This window comes from Lithobates pipiens, unplaced genomic scaffold, assembly GCF_037356315.1.
Source record: "Lithobates pipiens isolate NorthernLeopardFrog02 unplaced genomic scaffold, aLitPip1_a1.2 Scaffold_3, whole genome shotgun sequence".
NCBI classification, from domain to species: Eukaryota; Metazoa; Chordata; class Amphibia; order Anura; family Ranidae; genus Lithobates; species Lithobates pipiens.
In genome coordinates this window covers 5,691,002-5,709,801 of record NW_027507790.1, presented here as the reverse complement: position 1 = coordinate 5,709,801, position 18,800 = coordinate 5,691,002, and the positions used below count along the sequence as shown (strand labels likewise).

The following is an 18,800-nucleotide window of genomic DNA, read 5'->3' as shown; positions in this document are numbered from 1 at the left end:
GGTGACGTCTCCCCACTGTCCGAATACAATAGCTCAGCAGGAGTGATCTTCCCCCATCCACATCAAGTGTGTGGCTAGAGGAATCAAGTAATTTTTCTTTTGTTCAACCCGCTGGTTCAATGAAAAAAAAAAAATGGATCCTGTATGGCCAGCCTTATGTGACCTTGTGCTGATTTTTTTTATTTTTATTTTAGCTACACATAGGCTTTAATATTGATCTGTTAATCCTAAAAAGTAGCTTTTGGATACTGAATTGCACTTATAACCTCTTGTAATCAGTGACTTTGGCCTGTCATTGAAATGCACTGTCTGATTAAAAAGTATTATGAGTGGGTGGCAGTAGGGGCAGACCAGAGCCAGCAAATGCAGTTTCTGGTTGCAATTCTATATACAGTAAGTCCCCTACTAACGAATGAGTTCCATTCCGGGAGCTTGTTCGAAAGGTCCAACTTGTTTGTAAGTCCAACAAAGATCAGTGGTTGCAAAGAATGCTATGAGTACTGATCATTGTGTTCTGGCAAGGGGAGTCCCCCTGTCAACACAATAGCGCAGCTGGAGAGATCGCTGCACCAACGTCGCTTGTGTTGGTATAGCCATCTGTCACTGTTTTTTCATTTGGGTTACTGGATTGAACGAAAAAAAAAAGTGCAAACACATGTTCGCATCTTCAAAGTTCACAACTTGAAGGTTTGTATGTAGGGGACTTGCTGTATCCGAATGCATTGGTAATCAAAGGGAGTTAGATTTTTTGCAGAAAAGGAAAAAAATGCTTTGATGAACCTGAAGTGTATGTTAACATTATGTAAATGGATAGCTACAGGTTTACATTAAACAGATTGTGAAACTTTAACAAGCTGCTCACGTATTTGAAGAGCATTGCATACTTACAACAGCTTTCATTGCTTCTCTCCTGTGCATTTTTGCTAGCTGATTGTCTATCATTTCACCCCTATATTCTTATTAGCCCATGACAAGGTCTGGTTGTGCAACTGCCAAAAAGGAATATGTGGGAAGGTACAGGCAAGCTTTGGCAATACTAGAAAGTGCAGAAGCTTTTACCAGCTAGAATGGCCTAAGTAGAAGTAGAATTGGAGGTACTAAAAGCTGCTGCAGATATATGTACTTTATACTTGTCATCAGATTTTGTCAGTGACTTAGACACCTTTTGAACCTTTCAGTAATTGCTTGGCTTCCGCCAGTGGAGGAAGTTTTTTTCTGCAGGGCTACCCTTCCCACAATAAACTGATAGTATTTCATTTTTTTTTTAAATATTAGTATAGTGGTTTAGATGACCTGCCAATTGAGTTGTGTTTTTTTTTTTTTTTTTTTTATATATGTTAATTTTTTTTCTTCTTTCATAAGGCTGCCAACATGCCAGACTCTGAGTTGTTCGAGTTGATTTCGGAGAATCGTTCCATGTCCAGGCGGCTAGAGGATTACGGAGAACAAAAATCTACTTCTATCAGTACTGCCAAACGTTTAGCTGAGTTTTTAGGAGACCAAATGGTGAAGGATGCTGGACTTAGTTGTCGTTATGTTATATCTCGCAAACCTGAAGGGTCTCCTGTCACAGAGAGGTGAGATCTAACTTTATTTGGTGGGTGACGGAAGTGTATTGGATCGATGGTTCAACCACATTAGGAATATTTCCATCCTAATCTTTCCCCAGCTACAGTGAGGAAAAAAAGTATTTGATTCCCTGCTCTATTTGTACGTTTGCCCACTGAAAAAGAAATGATCGGTCTATCATTTTAATGGTAGGTTTATTTTACCAGTGAGAGACGGAACAACAAAAAAAATATCCAGAAAAATGCGTTGCAAAAAAGTTATAAATTGATTTGCATTTTAAAGCGGGAGTCCGCCGGGTGCTGCCGCCGCCATCTTGGGTATGGGAATCAGGAAATGGAGCCTTTCGGCTTCATTTCCCGGTTCCCTACTGCGCATGAGCGAGTCGCGCTGCGCAATAAGGACGGTCCCCGCTGCCTCTGGGATCTGTGTGTTTCCCAGCAGGCAGCGGGGCACTTGCGGAAAGGGGCGGGCACTTGCGGAAAGGGGCGTAATCTACGCCCCTTTCCGCAGAGAGCTATCCCGGAAGTGGGTGCAGATACCTGTACTGTACAGGTATCTGCACCCCCCTCCCCCCTGAAAGGTGCCAATTGTGGCGCTGGAGGGGGGGAGGGTTCCGATGAGCGGAAGGTCCACTTTAGGGTGGACCTCCGCTTTAATGAGTGAAATAAGTATTTGACCCCTTTGCATTATGTGACTTAGTACTTGGTGGCAAAACCCTTGTTGTCAATCTGAGTTCAGACGTTTCTTGTAGTTGGCCACCAAGTTTGCACACATCTCAGGAGGGATTTAGTCCCACTCCTTTTTACAGATCCTTTACAAGTCATTAAGGTTTTGAGGCTGACGTTTGGTAGCTCGAACCTTCAGCTCTCTCCACGTATTTTCTATAGGATTAAGATCTGGAGACCGGCTGGGCCCCTCCAGGACCTTAATGTGCTTCTTCTTAAGCCACTCCTTTGTTGCCTTGCCCCTGTGTTTTGGGTCATTGTCATGCTGGAATACCCATCCATGACCCGTTTTCAATTCCCTGGCCGAGGGAAGGAGGTTCCAACACAAGATTTGATAGGACATTGTCCCTTGGATGCAATGAAGTTTTCCCTGTCCCCTTAGCAGAAAAACACCCCCAAAGCGTAATGTTTCCACCTCCATGTTTGAAGGGGATGGTGTTCTTTGGCTCATAGGCAGCATTCCTCCTCCACATACGTTGAGTTGAGTTGGTGCCAAAGAGTTTGAATTTGGTATCATCTGACCATAACACTTTCACCCAGTTCTCTAAACTATTCAGATGTTCATTAGCAAGCTTCAGATGGACCTGTACATGTGCTTTCTTGAGCAGGGGGACCTTGCTGCAGGATTTTAGTCCTTCATGGCGTAGCGTGTTACCAATTGTTTGGTGACTATGGTCCAAGCTGTCTTGAGATCATTGTCAAGATGTCCCTGTGTAGTCCTGGGCTGATTTCTCACTGTTCTTATGATCATTGAAACTCCACGAGGTGAGACCTTGCATGGAGCTCCAAACTGAAGGAGATTTACAGTTATTTTGTGTTTCTTCCATTTGCGAATAATCGCACCATCTGTTGTCACCCTCTCACCAAGCTACTTGGCTATGGTCTTGTAGCCCATTCCAGCTTTGTGTAGGTCTACAATCTTGTCCCTGACATCCTTGGACAGCTCTTTGGTTTTGGCCATGGTGGAGAGATTGTAATCTGATTGCTTCTGAGGACATGTGTCTTTTATACAGGTAACAAGCCGAGATTCGGAGTGCTCCTGATCTCAGCTCGTTAGCTGTATAGAAGACACCTGGGAGACAGAATTCTTGCTGATAGGGGATCAAATAATTATTTCACACATTAAAATGCAAATCCATTAATAACTTTTTTTGAAATGCGTTTTTTTGGATATTTTTGTTGTTCGGACTGTTAAAATCTACCATTTAAAATTCATAGACTGATCAATTTTTGTCAGTGGGAAAACGTACAAAATCAGCAGGGGAATCAAATACTTTTCCCCTCACTGTATGGGATCAGTATGAAATTAGCGAGCATAAAATATTGTGCAGTACATACTGCCCATATGACTTTATTTAACCACTTACAGACCGGACCATTTTGCTGGTCAAAGACCAGACCACTTTTTGCGATTCGGCACTGCTTTGCTTTAACTGACAATTGCGCGGTCGTGCGACGTGGCCCCCAAACAAAATTGACGTCCTTTTTTTCCCACAAATAGAGCTTGCTTTTGGTGGTATTTGATCACCCCTGCGGTTTTTATTTTTTGCGCTATAAACAAAAATAGAGCGACAATTTTGAAAAAAACACATTATTTTTTTACTTTTTGTTATAATAAATATCCCCAAAAAATATATATAAAAAACATTTTTTTCCCTCAGTTTAGGCCGATACGTATTCTTCTACATATTTTTGGTAAAAAAATCGCAATAAGCGATTGATTGGTTTGCGCAAAAGTTATAGCGTTTACAAAATAGGGATAGTTTTATAGCATTTTTATTAATAATTTTTATTATTTTTTTTTACTAGTAATGGCGGCGATCAGAGATTTGTATTGTGACTGCGACATTGTGGGGGACCCATCGGACATTTTTGACACATTTTTGGGACCATTGTCATTTATACAGTAATCACTGCTATATAAATGCAGTGATTCCTGTGTAAATGACACTGGCAGTAAAGGGGTTAACCAGTGGGTGGCAGTGTAGGGGTTAAGTGTTCCTAGGGGTGTGTTACTAACTGTGGGGGGTTGGGCTTTCATTTAGTGAACACTAATCTCTGTTCCAATCACATGGAGCAGAGATCAGCGTCACTAGTTGCTAGGCAGAATGGAGAAATGCTGTTTACACGGCATTTCCTCCATTCAGCCGTCCCGTGAGACGATCGCGGGGATGCCCGGGGCGATCGAGTCGGGGGTCCCAACCGGCGCGGGAGCGCGCCGGCGGCGGCGCGCTCCCGATGGCAGGGCGGCATTGAATATTGGACGTACCTGTATGCCAATATGCCTGCCCGTACCATTCTGTCGACGTACATCTTCGTGCGCTGGTCGGGAACCGGTTAAACAAAGTATGCCACCTAAATTGTGTCTTCAAGAGGAGCACTTTACAGCCTACCCTGTGTATCCTGTTGTAAATGTTCCTTATCAAGACACATGTAAGTGCCATACTACTTTTTGTACATAAAGTATCGTGGCTGATGTCTGTCCTGTGTGCTCTTAATTGTCATACTATGGCAACTTTTTTTTAATACGCGCCTTTATTTTTTATTTTAGAGGGTTACCATAGACAAAGTTAATGGTGCTGACAAAGTGATAACTAGTCAGAAAATGTCAGACATCCTGATTAATGGTACATAAAGCCAAATAAAATGGCATACTACCATAGAGGTATCATCCTACATTGGCTTCTGCAGTTTCAAGTTATCCCTGCTAAATCATTATCCCAAAGTCAATAGTAAAGGTAAATGTAGAATGACAAACTTAGTGTATGCCGATGAGGTAAATATAACAGAATATAAAAAAGAAAAATCAAGGCTGCAAAAATGTAAAACCGTTTGCAAAGGACAAACCCGCAAAAATTCAAATTTATAATCAGTAAAAAGGTCCAATGCATGTAGGCGCTTTACTAGATAATGTGGTTACTGGGGATATGTAGAAGGCCAATTTAAATACTTTCTTCATATATATCAAACCTGACATACCTGCTGTGTACAGTGGTTTTACACAAAGCAGCCCTGATCCTCTTTTTGGGTCTCCCCAGCCGACTCCTGGCCCATCCCTCTTGCCAATTGCCCCTAGAGCAAGTAGCTTGCAATGGGGGCACCCTAACAGGCTTGCTCCCAAGCCACTTGCTCTGGGTGTCTACTCACTCACACAGCCGTGACTCAGCTCCATGCCCTCTCTCTCTCTCTCCTCGATGGCTCACTGGCTGTGATTGACAGCAGAGGGAGCTAATGAAGGTAAACATTGAGCCTTTAGAACCCCTTTTAAAGGGTACAATCTTGACAGTGACCCCAAATGATCGACAATGGCTCAAAGTCGACATGTTCCATGAACAATTGGGCAAAAAAATAAGGTCACCAAAGCAGCAGGACCCAGATGGCTTACATCTAAGGGTCCTCAAAGAGTGGCACTCTGTTATAACTAAGCCATTGTTTCTAATTTTTAGAAAACTGGCATGATACCACTGGATTAGTGTAAGGCCAATGTGGTGCCTAGATTAAAAGGAAAAAATGGATCATAGTCTTTACCAGGTAACTACAGACCAGTTTGTTTAACCACTTCCATACTGGACCATAGTAAATTGACACCGGCAGGAACACACTCCCATCCTGGGCGGGTGTCATATGACATCCTCCCGTTCTCGCCGCTTCTGTGGGCCCCCCGGGGGCCCGCAGCACGGTGATCAGGGATGAGGTATGTCCCTCAGGACACAGCCTATCCCAGATCAGTATAAAAAGAGCCTCTAAAAATGGCTCTTTACCACGTGACTTGGCGTGACAGCTGTTCACAGAATGTAAACAAAGCGTGGTAACGAGCTGTTACCGGAATATTCTCACACAAGGATCGTGTGTGAGGAGGAGATTGCTGTAACAGCTTGTTGCCACTTACAGTGCACACCAACACACTCTGATTGTTCCCCCCCCCCCCCCAGTAATAAAGAGGACCTGTCGCCAGCCGATCTGAGTACCTGTCACTAGGGATGAGCCCGATGTTTGAACAGCGAACAATTTGGGGTGTTTGCAGCAAATTCGAAAGCCGCAGAACACCCTTTAAAAGTCTATGGGTGAAATCAAAAGTGCTAATTTTAAAGGCTTGTATGCATGCTTTTGTCATAAAAATGTTTGGGGATCTGGGTCCTGCCCCAGGGGACATGTATCAATGCAAAAAAAGTTTTAAAAACTAATGTTTTTTCAGGAGCAGTGATTTGAATAATGCTTAAAGTGAAACAATAAAAGTGACATATTCCTTTAAATTTTGTACCTGGGTGGTGTCTATAGTATGCCTGTAAAGTGGCGCATGTTTTTCATTTTTAGAACAGTCCGAGAGCAAAATGAAATTTCTAAAGGAAAAAGTAAGTTATAACCACTCGTGGCTATAATGAATTGTCGGTCCCGGCAATACAGATAAAAGAAGTACCGTATATACTCGAGTATAGGCCGACCCGAATATAAGCCGAGGTCCCCAATTTACCCCCAAAAAACTGGAAAAAATTATTGACTCGTGTATAAGCCGAGGGTGAGACATGCCTGTCCATCCCTGTGTGTCGTCCATCCCTGTGTGTGTCCATGCATCCGTGTGTGTGTGTGTCCATGCATCCGTGTGTGTGTGTGTGTGTCCATGCATCCGTGTGTGTGTGTGTGTGTCCATGCATCCGTGTGTGTGTGTGTCCATCCATCCCTGTGTGTGTGCATGCATCCGTGTGTGTGTGTGTGTGTGTGTGTGTGTGTGTGTCCATGCATCCGTGTGTGTCCATCCATCCCTGTGTGTGCATGCATCCGTGTGTGTGTGTGTGTGTGTGTGTGTGTGTGTGTGTGTCCATGCATCCGTGTGTGTCCATCCATCCCTGTGTGTGCATGCATCCGTGTGTGTGTGTGTGTGTGTGTGTGTGTGTGTCCGTGCAGCCTACCTGTGTCCAGCCTGCCTGTGTCCGTCCAGCCTGTGTCCGTCCAGCCTGTGTCCGTCCCGGCCTGCGTCCCGTCCCGGCCTGCGTCCCGTCCCGGCCTGCGTCCCGTCCCGGCCTGCGTCCCGGCCTGCGTCCCGTCCCGGCCTGCGTCTCGGCCCGTCCCGCAGCTCTTCGTCGGTGGCCATTCTAGGATTCAAAAGCCGCGCCTCCGTCGGTGATAGGCGGAACACTCAATTTCCCACTGACTGCTGGGAAATTGAGTGTTCCGCCTATCGGATGTCCGTGATAGGCGGAACACTCAATTTCCCAGCAGTCAGTGGTCCGCCTATCATGGACGTCCGCTCATCCTCATACTACGGACGAGGATGAGAGGACGTCCGTGATAGGCGGAACACAGACTGCTGGGAAATTCAGTGTTCCGCCTATCACAGGCGAAGGCGGAGACGGAGGCGCGGCCTTTGAATCCTAGAATGGCCGCTGTCTGTCTGCTCGACACGCTGATCGGGCAGACAGACAGCGATGACTCGAGTATAAGCCGAGGGGGGCACTTTCAGCCTCAAAAAAGAGGCTGAAAATCTCGGCTTATACTCGAGTATATACGGTAATTGAAAAAAACGGTTTGTCTAGAATTGCCAAACTCCTATAGCTCTGGAGTAAAAATCAAATAACATGTTATTTATGATATTAAGGTTTGAACATGCACCGCAGACAGATTTAGCTGTTGTGATATATAACGTCTTTATAAATAAAACCACGTTCCATAAACAAGCAAACAATAGGGTTTCCATACATCTGGATTTTGTGGATTGGGGCAGATCGGATGTCAGCGGACATGTCACCGCTGACATCCATCGCTCCATAGAGTTGTATGGAGCGACTGTTGAGATCTGCCTAAAAAACTGACAGGTGGATCTGAATGGTCCACACATGTGAAAGGAGCCTAAAGTAATAAAAAATAAATAAATAAAACAAACTCAAACTCTATTGCTGTAATTCTCATGCAGATATTACCTGAATATACCAACAGCATTAACCGCTTCTCGACTGCCTCGCGCCTATATACGTCGAAGGGCACGTACAGGCAAAATCGCGTACCTGTATATTGCTCTTCAAGAGGCGGCGGGGGCGTGCACAGCTCCGTGAGTCCAGTCTTGGGACCTGCGGACTCGATCGCCACGGGTATACCCGCGATCGCCTCATGGAGAGTAAGAAATGGTACATGCTAAAATAAACAAGCATCTCCCTGTTCTGCCTAGCAACAGTGACACTGATCTCTGCTCCCTGTGATTGAAGCAGAGATTAGTGATCTGTAAAACACAGCCACACCCTCCACAGTTAGCAGCACGCCCCTAGGACACACTTAACCCCTACACTGCCACCTAGTGGTTAACCTCTTCACTTCCAGTGTTATTTACACAGGAATCGGTGCATTTGTATAGCACTGATTGCTGTATAAATGACAATGGTCCCAAAAATGTCCGATGTGTCCGTCATAATGTCGCAGTCATGATAAAAATCGCTGATCACCACCATGTAAGAAAAAAAAATTAATAAAAATGCCATAAATTTTTGTAAACTATTTTGTAAACGCTAGAACTTTTGCGCAAACCAATCAATCGCTTATTGCCATTTTCTTTTTTCTTTTCTTTTTTTTTTTCCATCTTTTATCTACTAAAAATATGTAGACGCATACGTATCTGCCTAAACTGAGGAAGAAAATTGTTTTTTTTTTTATATATTTTTGGAGGATATTTATTATAGCAAAAAGTAAAAAATAATGCTTTTTTCAAAATTGTCGCTATTTTTTTGTTTATAGTGCAAAAAATAAAAACCGCGGGGGCGATCAAATACCACCAAAAGAAAGCTCTATTTGTGGGGGGAAAAAAAGATGTCAAATTTGTTTGGGACCCACGTCGCATGACTGCGCAATTGTCAGTTAAAGCGACACAGTGCCAAATCGCAAAAAGTTCTCCGGTCAGGAAGGGGGTCAATTCTTCCGGGGCTGAAGTGGTTAAATACTAACAAAAGAAAAGCCTTTTTGTTAATTTTTTTTTCTTTTAGCCGCTTGGTAGATGCCCCTACTTATTTGTATATGGTACTTCATTGTTAATTTTGATGTCAAATTTCGATATAGTTTTAGTCATATTTAAGTCACCAGAATTGTTTTAGTCTTAGTCGTATTTTAGTCAGCTTTGTGCTGCCTTTACTGCTTTAATTTTTTTCCTTTGTCATACTTCAAATTCCAACTATCAGCAATGGCATCTTGCATATCTCCATCTTTACATGCACACTTTAGAGGAAACCTGAACCGTGTTTAATAAACTCCTGATTAATATTCTCATGTTTCGTTTTCGCTTTTATCAGTCTTTATAATTTGTTGAGGGAGACAGCATTTCACAAACAGTGAGGTTATACTGCCACTTACAGAATGCTGGGACACTGGCAAACAGACAAAACATAAGCCAGCTCCAATATAATCCTGTTTCTGCCCTGCCTTTTCTAATTAATGTTTGCTAGGCTTCTGACTAGTATTATTTTTCCTTGGTGACTTCAGTACAGACTTGTAACTCCTCAGCACTAGATTTTGATGTTGTACCCTTGTCCAGTGGATCTGCAGGCCTAGTATGGTATGTGACTTACAGGCACTAGGCTCTGCATTGTCTCTTCCCAGACCCGCATGTACTGTGTTATCTGCAGAGTAACGAGCTGTGCCACAGCCCCGAGTGTGAACCTATCTCTGAAGACTCACTTAGTAAGTAAGGCCGGGTGGGCTGAAGCACCAAGTTCTACCTCACTACTACATCCTTGGTAACCATTTGAATATCCTGCAACTGTTGGTTTAATGTAGTTTGAGTGAAGGATCGAATGTTGATGACATTCATTGGGTTAGGTGTTGCACATATGCACTCCATGCTCTTTCTTACCATTCAGCCTGGAGAAGCATTATCCCGCTACTGCTTTGGATCTTAAAGAGATTGTAAACTTGAAAAAATTCACAAAAACAACAACCTGCAAGACAGGCATAAACAGAGGCATCGCATACTAACTCATTATGAAATACGCACCTTAAAACTAAGCTGCTTTAGCGGGCCCTGCAGACTGGTGTCACGGCCGACATCTTTCCCAGAGCTTCTTCCGGGTTCGTGGGCTCCTGCGCTGTGATTGGCCATGCACATGGGAGCCTCCGTTCACAGCACGGGCTCGGAAGGATCCGCACGCGTGGGCCGTTCCTGTGCAGTGCATGCTCCAGTGATGTCACTGGCAGCATGTACTAGAAATATCTCCTAAACTGTACAGGTTTAGGAGATATTTTCAATACCTATAGGTAAGCCTTTTTATAGGCTTACCTATAGGTAAAGTTTGCAGAGGAAGTTTACTTCCTCTTTAAAGCACAGCGTTGAGCTCCAGTCTTTTCCACTGTCCACCTACAGTGACGTGGTAACCTCCGGTTGCCCAAAACCCTTATTTGACCCTAACTGCCTGGGTTTGTGAGTATTTGAGCCATTGCAATACACTCAATGGACAGTCCCACTGCCATGATGACCTCACCCCATACCCGTGGTTCAGGGGGCATTTAACCAATCTCTTTGGACGGAACAGATGCCTGGAATCTGGGACTCCTATTTTCATAGATACATCGTCCCCAGAGCATTACTCACCTGTCGCCACTATCAGGTGCAGGTACAGGTCCATAAGGATCTCTCTTTGTCCAGATCCCGGAGTTGGTATCTGATTCTTTTTATATACCAGGGCACTGCATGCTGCCAGGGAGGTTCTAAACACATTCTGGTGCCATTCTCTGCTGATCTTAGTTCCTGAAAGTCCTGAGTCTCCTACGCAAGCTGGCCCTATATAGTCCCTGTTTCTGATTTAACTCCCATCTGTCTGCTTTTAGCGAGGCTTTATATGGGTTCCCATGGTTTCCTTAAGGCAGATCCAGATTTTAAAAGGGACTTGATTCAGACCTTATAGATGCAGTGCATACAACCCTGGACCTCAAGAATCCACCTGCTGTTCCTAGCCTTTAATTTTTAGAGCTCCATAGCTGCTAGGAACTTCCCACTGCATGCACCTTTTGACTTCTTCCTCTGTGGATTGGAAAAACTGAGACCGCAAATTATGGCTGAGCTATTTAAAGTGTTTCCTGAAGCACTTCAACACTTGCTGTCAAGCTCGTTGCTCAAAAAAGTATATGACCATCTTTGAGGTTTTCAATGCACAGTAGTAAAAAGCCATCCGTTGGCTAAAAAAAAATGTTCAAGCCCGTTCAAAACCGGACCGTGGGCCGGACTTTGGACATGCCTGATCTAGAAGGATGGATAATATAGTAATATAATATATCCTCTTACTAAAGTTCTCCTTCCTTGATTCAGACTTTGGTATTGGGCCTTCGGGTACCTTGTGTTCTAAATGGCTCCCAAATTATTGGGCCTATGGGTGTTGTCCACCCCTTAGGTTGGACTAGTTTTGAACAGCCTGACAGTTTCTAAATTTCCCCAATTGCTGATAAAGAAAATACGATTTTTGTGCTTGCTGTAAATAAGTCCATTGAAGTTCACAGGCCCCACCCCCTTCTGTGTTTTTTTGCTCTGGACCTTGCTTTCTCAGAAAACCGAGATATACTGGGTAGAGAAGAGGATATACGGAGGTGTTTGTGTGTTTTTTTTTTTTTTTTTGTGGAATTTCTAATGTCCCTCAATGGAATCCAAGAAAAGATTTTACAGGAAGTAGAATATTATCTTGGTAAACACAAGGCGTGCACTGAATAATAAGGTGAATGTGATATACTTTCAAAGTATATTGAATATTGAATATTGAATAGTATTAGAGATGCTCTACCCTAAATCAACCACACTATGCCTTCCCTTAACAGTAATCCTACCTGTAACTCTCATCCTCTCTAATTTAAACACAAACTCTTTGACTGCTCATGTCTCCTGCACTAAAATGTACCCATGCCAGAATTCCAGCAATGTAATCTGTTTTACCATACCAAGTAGTTGAATTGGCAAGTTTAGGTGTTAATCTGGATTTTTGTGACACTTCATCAGGAATCTTTAACCAATTTGAAAAAGTTTGTTGGCTATGTTTATTTTTCTCATTCCAAGATGTGAGTGCTTATGATGTCGCCTGTGCACAAGCTCACATTTGTAAGATATTTTGCACTGTGCTTTGTTTTTGGTTCTCATTTGTATCTTTGTCTTACTTTCTAGAGCCATACCACTTGCAATTTTCCAAGCTGAGCTGGGAGTGAAGAGACATTACCTGCGCAAATGGCTGAAAAATCCTTCCCTGCATGACTTGGACATCCGTACAGTCAGTGAACCTAAATTTCTTGTTCTCCCTTAGTAGAAACCTATACTGAACACTAAGGGTCCTTTCACACGGGGCGGATCAGTTCTGATCCGCCCCGTGGATGTCCGTTTGCTCAGCGGGGATCACTCCGCCGATCCCCGCTGAGCAGGGAGATGACAGGTCTGTCTCCGCACACTGTGCAGGGACGGACCTGTCACAGCGCCGCTCTCCCCTATGGGAGATCGGATGACGACGGACCGCAGTGCCCGTCGTCATCCGATCCGATCCGCAGACGGATGGAAAAATAGCTTTTTCCTCCGTCACACTTTTTCGGATCGGAGCGGGTCGGATGTCAGCGGACATGTCACCGCTGACATCCGACGCTCCATAGAGCTCTATGGAGCACCCGTTCAGGTCCGCCTGAAAAACTGACAGGCGGGCCTGAACGGGACGTTAGTGTGAAAGGGGCCTAAGAGTGCCATTGCTAAACCTGTGTACTTTATAGGCTAAGTTACAGTTTGTGATGTGTTTCATTTTACACCTGTTGTTCGGGTGTAACATAAAACATGGTCACTTTCACGTTGACCTTCGCCCCCACAGGATCCTGTGTTCACATTGGTTACTTCCTTTAGCCCCTTGACAGTAGGTCCATACCTCTGAATGGCCCCGGTTCTAGGTCAAGAGTCAACAGGTGCCTGTGCTTTGCACTCGCAATGCACTGATCATGGTTACAATGTGCTGCAGGCACCAATGCAACATTTATTATCTCTTTTTTTTTTTTTTCTCTAAATGTGGGTGTATTTGTTAAAGGTGGACTATGTCTTGAAATTTAAGAATACAAATTGCCTGTCGGTCTCTGGATTGAATAATTTCTAAGTAACTTACTTGAAACAAGTATGCAGATTTTCTAAAAATATTAAGGAAGAACTCTTTATCTTCATACTTCTGAAATAGTAACTTAAGAATTTGATCCATATTTTCAGTAATTCAAATGCCCTTCATATCACCTTCATTTTTTTACTTTCCTCCTCATAGATTCTAGACTGGGATTATTACATTGAACGACTGGGCAGTGCTATCCAGAAGATCATTACTATTCCTGCAGCATTACAACAGGTACAACCAACTCTTCTTCTGGATATACTGTATTTGTTAAATGCTAAGAAATGTTTGCAACTATTGTAGTTTTTCAGATCATTCATGCGCGTGTGTGTGTGTGTGTGTGTGTGTGTGTGTGTGTGTGTGTGTGTGTGTGTATACATATTTATATTATGTGCTCTTAATGGTAGCTGGAATTCTCTTCCTTGGGTTAGGTGAAGAATCCTGTTCCCCGCGTAAGACACCCAGACTGGCTACATAAGAAGTTGCTTGAGAAGAATGACATCTACAAGCAGAAGAGGATAAATGAATTGTTCTCTGTTGAGGGCAAAAAACAGGTTGGTTACAGTTTCTGTACCTCGGAAAACCTATTATTCTACCTCCTTGATTTCTTAAGTGCCTACCCTGTTTCCCCGAAAATAAGACCTAGCATGATTGTCGGTGTTGGCTGCAATATAAGCCCTACCCCCCCCAAATAAGCCCTACCCTATTTCCCCAACAATAAGCCCTACCCTGAAAATAAGACCTACAAGGACTTGAACTATGGCTTATTTGAGGGGTAGGGCTTATATTGCAGCCATCACTGACAATCACGCTAGGTCTTATTTTCGGGGAAACAGGGTAGTTATTGGACTACCACCCTCCTAAGTCTACATGCATGTTAGAACTAAAGACAAAACGTTTTTTTTTCCTTTTGAATAAACAGAGTGTCCCATTTTTGGCCATCTGTGTCCCATTTCAGCAATTCCTCTTCATTTCCTGTCCCTTAATCAAAACAGGAAGTAAGGGGAAATCCTTCCAAAGTAAGTGGATCCCCGTGTAGTGTCCCCATTGTAAGATTTCCCCTCTATTACTGCTCTAGGGCTAACCTACAATTTGGGATTTTCTTTAACTTTTGGATAGAGGTAATCATGATTAGTGTACTAATTCCTGTCAACTGCATCCACAACTTAAAAAAAAGAAAAGTTGGTGTATCGGATGAATTTTGAGCATGTAGCTATCCCTGCTTGAAAGAAGTCAAGTCGTATGACTCCTGTCTCAGGGACATGCTGGAGATGCTGTTTGTATGGATGGAGGGGGGAATAACAAATTTAAAAATAACAAACATGTCATACTTCAGAACAAAAAAGAAAAACACAGCGCTATTTCAAAAATCAAATAAAAAAGTGAAGAAAAAGTAATAAAACTGCAAAATTTCTGTGGGAAACACAGCCCAGCTGCTAGCACACAAACAAACCAAGTTCACATAACATATATACAAATTAGTGCTGCGCTTAAAGGCACCTATTTAAATAGGTGAAAAAAGTATATTATGTGCATAACTAACAAACAAGCAAGTGAATCGAAAGTCCATGCAATACTTGAGAACAGTCCCAAAATTAATCACTCTGGTGCATCTAAAACTTAGTTAAAAGTCCACAGATGGCATTCAAGGTAAATTATCCTGCTAGGTTCCCAGACCTCGGAAACTCTTGAAAATGGGTTGTAGGCAAATAGAGAAAGTAGATACCCTTACCAGATGGTTTGGACACATCCACCTTATAGTAGTGTGTCTTGCAAGCTTATGGGGGGGCTCCAGCCACTCACCCCAGTACACCGACCAGATGTTGTTTTCCTCTCAGGGTTCCTTGCGATATCCAGATGGGAAAGGTGAGTAGGGTTTCCGTGCCATAAACTGCTGTAGGGCTTGGTGCCAGAAGTCTCGTGAGAGTTCACCATAAAAGGAACAAAGCATAGAAAACGCCTCACATGGTGAAATACAACCAATGATGGTTTATTGAAAAAAATTCTGATAAACAGAACTAAAATGATAAAATCATGTGATACATAAAAAACAATAGCAATGTGGGGAGCAAACAACTGCTGGCCCTACGCGTTTCGACCTCAAAGTCTTCAACAGGGGCATAGCCTGACTCCCCCACATTGCTGCAATATATAAACTAAATAATTAATTAAAAAACCAGAGGCTCATGGGGAAAAAAAAGACCCACCCCCAAAATTAACCCCATATGTGCTCACACAGTGTTAAGGACGCGAACACACAGGACTCTAAATACATCTCAGCACACTCAGATCACATACCTAATGACCCAGCACTTGAAACTTGTATGACATTCTCCAGCAAACTAGCTCGGGACTGAAATGTTTCAAAATTCCCGCACTTCCTGCGTTCCAGCTTGAAACCGGAAGCAGGAAGTGTATCAGTGTATTCATAAGGTGACGCCGGTATATCCAATAACACACCTACAGACTGCACCACTCGGCCGTCCACAACCGTCCCCCCCAATACACCTAGAAATAACATCACTGCACAGTAAAGATGGGCATATTCGCGAGGCTGAAATCGCCGATTTGCGTTCCAAGCCTTGCATCCGATTACGGAAATGACGTCCTCAATTCACAACATGGGCGTCCACAATAACGGAAATGGCGTCGCAGGTAAACATAACCAACGACGCCACATCCGCAAGTTCTCCAAGCCTCGTTTTGATTTTAAAGGAAGTGACGTCCATAGTAAACAATAGACGTCCACTTCCCATGATAGGCTATTGTAATATACACACAAAAGAGGGAATCCACCTCTTATTAAATTTACATTCTGACAGTATATCGTTATTATAATATCAGAAAATTCATGTCATACTTGGCTCCACTGTACAGCTAGTTTTGCACAGAGTGGCCCTGATCCTCCTGTTCTGGGGTCCCAATAGCTATCCCCCTCAGGAAGCTCTCTCCCTAGAGGTTTACCTTGCGGGCATGCTCCTGTCCATACACTCTGCGTCTATAGATACAGAGTGTATGTCTCGGTCCCGCCCCCTGGCAGCTGCGTCATTTGGATTTGATTGAAAGCAGAGCAAGCCAATGACTGCACCGCTATCAATCTATCCAATGAAGAACCAAGAAGCCAACGCCTTCTTGGCGCGGGACTTTCGAGGGCTCAGTTAAGTAAACCGGGAGACTGGGGGGCCTGTAACTATCATAGGATGCATTAAGATGAAAAAAAAAGGTTTACAACCCCTTTAAACTGTATTTGGTTAAAGTGATTCGTTATCAAAAGAATAAAAACATTTTTTACTTATTTATATTACAGCCCCTCTCCATGATAAAAAAAAAAAATAGTTTTTGCCTTGAGTAGAGATTTAAGATGGCTCGTTCTTCCAATTCTGTCAAATACATTGGTCTTAACTTGTTACCCAGTAACTATTTTTGTTGTTTTTTAGATTTTCCATAAGGTGGAGCTGTTCTCTAAAACTCTGTTTTGTTAATGTGTGTTTTTGCTTTCCCATCTTTACAAATTGTGTTAGTACGCAGATAAATCTTGTCATGTTTGTTGCCTTTAGTAAAAATGGAAGTAATCTGTGTTCTTGGGTTTTCGAGTGGGCCTGTATACATGAATATTTAGTAATTTCCTGGCAATGCTTGTTTTTCCCTTGTTTCTGTTTGGGAATGATTCCATTAAGTCCTAATTACTGGTTGTGTGGTATTTAAGTTGCAGTTGTAAATATATTCATGCTTTCATTGACAATTCTCATGAAACCTTTCTGGTTTAGTAATTCAATCAGATACAGTATGCATACTGTTTCCATATTACATCCAACAATTAGGTATTTGCTAACAAGATTTTTTTATCCAGAGCATTGATGTTTTAACCCACAGTTAGCTGGAAATTAGATTTATTCAGAAATATTAGCGCACAGAAACATTACAACTGGTTTTGCAAAATTCAGTTTAAGATTCTTTTGCTCGAGAAGACTTCTTTTTTTTTCCCTTTTTTTTCACCCTGAGGTCATACTTGGAGACACACACACACTATTGTACAGCACAACGTTATTTGTGATGCTGAATTATGCATCTAGGTTATGTTGTATGGTCAGTTTTTTTTTTTGTGACCCATTGTTTTTTCATACAATAACATAAAAACTATGAATACAGTAGCATCAATGACTGGTAAAGAAACGAATCAAGAGGCGTAGATGTCATCAGTGGTGTTGCTCAGTATTTGCTATGGTAATGGACAGGTCTCCGATGTTTCTTAAAGAGCAGTTTAAGCTTGTGTTCAGTTCCATTCTATATTTGCAGTAAACTATTGCTAATCTCAAGGAATTTTTGTTATATTAAGGTCACAGCTCAACTCCAGCAGCTAGATCCTTCTCAGACTCCCGATATCGAGGATTTTGGTGTAGGGAAACGCCTCCAGCCTGCCGTTCCTATAAGTACAAAAAGAAAGCGTATATCAGCAGCTGAGGAGAGCCAAGGTGACTCCCAGGATGTGGCACTCACACAGTCTTGGAGAGAGGTCCTGGGTCCTCCTCCTTCTCTGGGCACCACAAAAGTGAGTAAATTGTGTTTAACGGTCTATTCTGTATGTGGTTTTTGTTTGCTGTTTTTTTGGGAATTTACATTTTAAATGAACATTTAAATACAGTGTATATGTTACAGTGGGAATAATTATTTGATCCCTTGCAGATTTTGTAAGTTTGCCCACTTACAAAGAAATGAAGAGTCTACAATTTTTATCATAGGTGAATATTGAGACAGAATATCAACAAAAAAATCCTGAAAAAACACATGATACAAATGTTATAAATTGAGTTGCAGTTCAGTGAGTAAAATAAGTATTTGATCCCCAAGTGTAACGTGTCTTGGTACTTTGGGGAGAAACTCTTGTTGGCGAGCAGAGGGGTAAAAGCGTTTCTTGTAGTTAGTGACCAGGTTTGCCCACATCTCGGGGGGGGGGGGGGTTTAGTCCACTCTTTTTAACAGATCTTCTCTAAATCCTTAAGGTTTCTTGGCTGTCGCTTGGCAACTCGAAGTTTCAGCTCCTTCTATAAATATTCTATAGGATTAAGGTCTTGAGGCTGGCTAGGCCACTCCATGACCTTAATGTGCTTCTTGAGCCATTCCTTTGTTGCCTTGGCGGTATGTTTCGGGTCATTGTCATGCTGGAAGACCTGTCCATGACCCATCTTCAGTGTTCTGGCTGAGGGAAGACGGTTGTCATCCAAGATTTTACAACAAATGGCCCCAATCATTGGCCGCTTAATGCGGCAAAGTCGGTCTGTACCTTTTAGCAGAGAAACGGCCCCAAAGCATAATGTTTCCACCTCTGTGCTTGACTGTAAGGATGGTGTTCTTTTGGTCCTAGTGAGCATTTTTCTTCCTCCAAACACGGCAAGTCCCCCTCCTCAAGAAGGCACATGTACAGTCA

The 18,800-nt window shown here is 42.9% G+C and overlaps 1 protein-coding gene across 1 annotated transcript in view; it reads left to right on the top strand.

Moving 5' to 3' along the window:
- Positions 1-18,800, top strand: part of POLE (DNA polymerase epsilon, catalytic subunit) — a 132,514-nt gene that overhangs the window by 83,577 nt on the left and 30,137 nt on the right. The window contains exons 26-30 of the mRNA XM_077461194.1: positions 1,363-1,577; positions 12,412-12,514; positions 13,529-13,609; positions 13,807-13,929; positions 17,712-17,924. Coding sequence (XP_077317320.1) covers positions 1,363-1,577; positions 12,412-12,514; positions 13,529-13,609; positions 13,807-13,929; positions 17,712-17,924 — 735 coding nt within the window. The remainder of the gene's footprint in view (positions 1-1,362; positions 1,578-12,411; positions 12,515-13,528; positions 13,610-13,806; positions 13,930-17,711; positions 17,925-18,800) is intronic.